General features: G+C 36.0%; 1 protein-coding gene across 1 annotated transcript; it reads left to right on the top strand.

Annotated features, from left to right (window-relative positions):
- Positions 1 to 4,590: 4,590 nt before the first annotated feature.
- LOC143581435 (calmodulin-like protein 30) lies at positions 4,591 to 5,313 on the top strand. Its single transcript, XM_077064226.1, has one exon. The coding sequence runs from the start codon at positions 4,673 to 4,675 to the stop codon at positions 5,222 to 5,224; it is 552 nt and encodes a 183-aa protein (XP_076920341.1). The 5' UTR covers positions 4,591 to 4,672; the 3' UTR covers positions 5,225 to 5,313.
- Positions 5,314 to 6,000: the final 687 nt, after the last annotated feature.

Genomic DNA, 6,000 nt, shown 5'->3' with positions numbered 1-6,000 from the left:
TGTACGACGAAATGTTATGTGGAGCTGAATTTCAACTCGAAACCAAGCCCGATTGTCTTTTGTACTTTCTCAATCGTTTGTGGGTTCCAAATCGCGATGACCTTCGTACTTGTATACTCGACGAAGCTCACAATTCGCGGTGCAGATAAGATCTATTTCGATCTTCGTGCTACCTTTTGGTGGCCAGGTATGAAAAAGGACGTAGCGTTATTCGTATCTAAATGTCTTACTTGCTCAAAAGTTAAAGCCGAACATCAAAGACCTTTTGGTCTACTCGAGCAACCACCGATTCCCGTTTGGAAATGGGAAGACATTGCTATGGACTTTATCACTAAATTACCCAAAAAAGGGCAACGATAGCATTTGGGTGACCATCGATCGTTTGACCAAATATGCTCATTTCATTCCGATCCGCGAGAAGTATTCTGTCGAGCAGCTTGCTCAAATCTATGTTCGAGAAATCGTGTGCCGACACGGTTTACCATTGACTATTATCTCTGACCGTGATGCTTGTTATACCTCTCATTTTTGGCGTTCACTTCAAGAAGCTTTGGGAACACGTCTCGATCTTAGCACCGCTTATCATCCTCAAACGGACGGTCAATCCGAACGTACAATACAAACTCTCGAGGATATGCTACGAGCATGTGTTCTTGATTTCGGTGGGAATTGGGATTCTCACATTCCGTTCATTGAGTTTTCTTATAACAATAGCTACCATTCGAGCATTGAGATGGCTCCTTTCGAAGCTCTTTACCACCGACGTTATTGATCGAATACGTAAGAACCTCCTAGCCGCTAGAAGTCTTCAAAAGAGTTACGCCGACAAACGGCGAAAACCGATTGAATTTAATGTTGGCGATCTTGTCCTTCTAAAAGTATCTCCTTGAAAGGGGGTAGCCCGTTTCGAAAAGAAGGGTAAACTAGCTCCTCGTTTCGTTGGTCCTTTTAAAATCCTTGAGCGTATTGGAAAAGTAGCTTATCGACTCGAACTACCGGAAGAACTTACCGGTGTTCATCGGACATTTCATGTTTCAAATCATAAAAAGTGCTTAGCCGAGGGTAATCTCCATATACCTCTCGACGAAGTACATGTCGATGAGTCGATGGTCTTGGTTGAACGACCCGTTGAGCTCATGGATCGCAACGAGAAGAGAACCAAGCGTAGCCTGTATTCGGTTAGTCAAAGTTCGATGGGAATCACGGCGTGGCGCGGAATTCACTTGGGAACGAGAAGACAAAATGAAAGAGAAGTATCCATATTTGTTCGCAGCATCGTCTTCGTCTTAATTTCTGGACGAAATTTCCTAAAGTAGGGGATACTGTGACATTCGTCAATTTCGGGTCTTGTTTGTATTCGTTTTTGTATTTGTTTATTATGTAAACCGACCCGATTTGTAAACCGAAGCTTATGTTATAATCAAAATGATGGATTTATGTTACAATAGTGTTTCACACTTGTTGGGTCTTGAAAACATCCTATTTTTATTTTTATTTTTATTTATTTATTTTTGTTGTTTTGTGTTTTTATCTTGATCCATTTTGCATGAAAACTCTTGTGTCTCACACCCATATTTGACCACCAACATTACCCTATATATACACCACCTTTCCTCTTCATTTTCCCTTGCTACAACTCCAAAAAAAAAAAAAACTCTCTCAAACATCAAAGATTCAAGGTTATCTTCTTAAGTGTTCTTGAATGTTTTTAGTCTTTCATCTTAATTAGTTTATGTAGCCTTATTAATACTTGTTTATGGTTGTGCAACATATATATAATATACACCCCTTGTTTACCTTTGGTAGTTACTTCTCCGATTCCGGTCGGTGAGGTTTCGGACCTCATAAGGCAAGGCTTTATGGAGGACTTCGTGTCCTTGATATATATACATCTATATAACTTGTTCAGACATATTAATCTTGCTTATTTTAGTTTGTTGGTCATGTTTACAAGTTCCATGGTTATGGGTTTTTAAGAGTCTATGCTTCGGTTTAACCGTAAATAGCTCTAAACCGTAAACCGAACTTTGTTACTAGTTTTGTTAAATAATTGTTTATACATACTTATTGTTAGATCTAAGTTTCCAAAATCATTTTTAAAACTTCTATGGTTAAGGGTTTGTAGAATCTTACCTCGGTCTTAACCCGAAACACGATCCGAACCGAAAACCGAAATTTTGTTTAAAGACTTTATTGTTAACTTTTGGTTGTAAAACTTAAAGTATTTTTTATTTGTACATTATTATACAAGTTCTTTAGTGTTTGGACATGTGGAAACCATCTATGAACTTGTTGTGAGATGGAAACCGAACCAAACCGATTCTTACTCGCTTAAGACACACAAGTGTGTTTTTTTTAGCCATCAAGACTTGTATATTTCTTTAAAAATAGTTACAAATTAATTTTTAAATATTTTCTTAAGTACTTGGAAATGTTGGATCCAACTTGATCTCATAACAAAGTTTGGACCGACAAAACCGAACACTCGCTTAACGTGCGTTGTTTGTTCTAAAACAATGGAACTACATACTTGGTTAAGTCTTATTAAATTTTATTGAGTTATCTCATAACATTCAATATTTTGGAAAGTTGACTTTGGGTTTGACCAATTATCAAGACCCGAACCGACAACCCGAACACTCGATAAAAAAAACCGTTTTAGTATCTTTATTCCAAAGGGATTTGCATTCTTGCATTTTACCCACCTTATTACTTAACATATGTTGAGTAAATATTAAGGTTAGATACTTTAACCCGGTTTCGAGCAAACTTACATTTTTAAAGGGTTATTATTATAAATTCTTAAATAGTTACATTTTAAAACCTTGAACTTTAATTATTTACATTTCTCAACATTTATTTTGTTTAAAGACCTTCAAGACAACCTTTCTAAATTCAAGACTTTTTTTCTTTTTAGACATTGTGCGTTAAACTCGTCGTTTCGACAAATCTCCAAATTATCATCTTTCAAGTTTACTACTTGAAGGTGAGTACTTCATACCCCATTTTCCATCTTTTATTTTGGGGGTGACATTTCATACTTATTCAACAAAATGCTTTATATTTGAATCTTAAACCATAAACGTAGTTGTATACTTTACCTAAATAATTGCTCGATTTGGTGTTCTATGCTTATATGCCTATGTGTTTATCGCTTTTGGTTGGTGGAACTATAAAATCCTAGACTGTTTGGCATCCCCTTATAGCAAGGTGTGGTTAACGTAATGCAATTAACGATAACTTTAAAATCCTAGACTATTTGGCATCCCCTTATAGCTATGTGTCGCTAATGTGTTTAGCGATATCTATTTATCCAAATACCACTTTTATTTATCGTTTCGTAAGCAAGTTTTGTGGCTATCGTTATTATATACTAATATGATTAAACTTATGAATTGCTCACCAACCTTTGTGTTGACAAACTTTATTTTATGAAATGTTGCAGGTTTGCATCTTGATTGATTTATGATTGTGACAAAGACCTTAGGATATTAGTAAAAATGAACAATATCAAATTTGTCATTATTTTGTGATATCTTGTTTATGGTTATTTTATGGATAATTGTTATGTGACATTTTCGATGTTGTGAAATGAAATGAGTTTATTAAATACTGTCACTTTAATTAATGTCATGTGCTTATGGACAATCGTTACACCTCGGCATGTTCCGCCGCCTTTGGTCGGGATGTGACAACCAAGTTAACATTAGATTTATAAGTATAGGGCTTGAGTAGAGGTTTTGAATGAGAGATTAATAGTGAACCATTTCAACGAGTTGAGTCAAATTTCTCTTATTACAACAAAGTTTTATCGATCTAATTCGAAAATGTAGTATAATCGAGTGTTTTCTAAGTTCATTAAGTTCGATCCTACTTGTGTCACTTTGGGTGGATATTGGCAATGAATGATTTGAGCTAGGCGAGTCCACCCAGGTTTTCGTCCCATCGTGTGTTATGCCAGATTCTACTCTTGTGGTGGCACAATGACTGTCAAGTAGCAACCGGTGGTATGGTTTCTCAAGAAACACCCAAGCCAAACTCTGTAAGTGGGCCCGGTTAAGAACAAGTCTAGCAAGAGTGGGACAACAGGGCTCTCACAAATTAGAAAGTATAGTGACCTAAACACAAAAAAGAAATCGTCGTTCTACGAAAAAAAGTTCTAATCGTCACGATATTTTGAATGTTATAAGCCGCCAAATGCCATATTGCCATAAGGCCCATAATGCCATCCAACTTTATTCAGCATATTTGACAAATAAATCGAGCCCATATTTATAATTGGGCCTCTTAGTTAATAAAGTACTTATTATTTTGTGGTTCTCTTTATCTATATGTTTGCGTGTTTTTATGGAAGATGATTAATTAAAAGGGTAAAAAGGTATTCTTAAACTTGAAAGTTTGTAACAAGTTTAGTTATAGAGAACTTTTTTAGGTACCAATATTGGCCCAAAAGGAATACTTGCTTTCTTAAATCACACAAAGAATAAGAATAACTTTATTATAGAACATTTGTCAAGCCTCAAGTTTTGCTTTCATTCTATCTTTTTATCCCCCAACAAGTTGCTTCACATAGTATTTAACCTTTTAGGCATCTAAACAGCTATCCTTACATTTAATATTTTTTTCTTATACTTTTTCATAGCTAGCCATCTAAAGTTTGAACATCGAAACAATGTCGAAAACAAGCTTTCTTGACATGCAATACAACATCTCAAAGCGTAAGTACCTACGTAAGCCGTCTAGGATGTTCTCGAGTAGTGATAGACAACCTTCTGGACTGCCTATATTCCAACCAAACGTGCCTGAGATGAGGCGTGTTTTTGACAAGTTTGATCTCGATAAAGATGGTAAGATATCAAGGGGCGAATACAAGGCCATAATGAGAGCACTGAAACAAGGGAGCACAGAAAGGGATGTACAAAAGATCTTTGAGGTTGCGGATTTGGATGGTGATGGTTTTATCGATTTCAAGGAGTTTATGGAGGTGCAAAAGAAGGGTGGTGGGATAAAGGCAATAGATGTGCAAAGCGCGTTTAGGACTTTTGATCTCGATGGGGACGGGAAGATAAGTGTTGAGGAAGTTTATGAGTTGATGAAGAGGCTTGGGGAGAGATGCAGCTTGCAAGATTGTCAGAAGATGGTGAGAGTTGTTGATTCTAACAAAGATGGTGTGATTGATATGGATGAATTCATGACGATGATGACTCGAAACATGAAGATTTAAATAAATATTGGTATTGTAGATATATTTGGCTTGTGATGTAACCGGATAGTTCTATATCTAATGGTTACTAAAATCTAAGGTTAAGGTTTAAAGTTCCATGATGCCTGCATATTATGGTTTTATGTCTTTATAGGAAAATATCATCTTTGTACTTTGTATTTCAGTAATATATAAAAATATTGTGTTATATTTGTACCTTAAGTTGTTCATGTGCCTCGTTTTGTAAGTGCTTATTTTTATTATTTTTGTTCATGGTTTTGCAATGACTTTTTCAGAAAACAATAACATGGCATGACTAATGTAATGTATATGCAGACATAGTTCTGACAAAATTTACCGAGGGATAACCGAGTAACCGACGAACGTTTCAGCCCAGCAAAGTCTAGTAGCGGTTGCATGCTATTTTCACCGAAGGATCACCAATCACTGAAGGACCATCGGCTAACTTGTACCGACGAAAATGTTGTCAATAATTAATTTTGCATTATTGAAAATATTAAAATAGTTGTCAGTTATAAATGTAAATACGATGTTCAAATAATACAAAAAAGAGTCGGGCATTTAACAAAAAAAAAATGAAATCTAATAAGAATAAAAATTATGTAGGAGGGAAATCTAGCTGAGTAATAGGGGTCGTTAGATGATGGCAGTGGCTGTCGTGACTTGTTTAATTCGGCGTGCCACTTCTTCCATTGTCGCTCGAAGCTATTCTTGGCTCACCCATTGTTCAGCCTAGCACTCCTCGTAGTACACCTCCATATATTCGTCCACATCGC

Source organism: Bidens hawaiensis, unplaced genomic scaffold (assembly GCF_021521415.1).
Source record: "Bidens hawaiensis isolate Kalapana, Puna unplaced genomic scaffold, B.hawaiensis_p1.1 tig00030918_1, whole genome shotgun sequence".
Classification (NCBI taxonomy): Eukaryota; Viridiplantae; Streptophyta; class Magnoliopsida; order Asterales; family Asteraceae; genus Bidens; species Bidens hawaiensis.
This window is presented reverse-complemented; position numbering and strand designations above follow the sequence as displayed.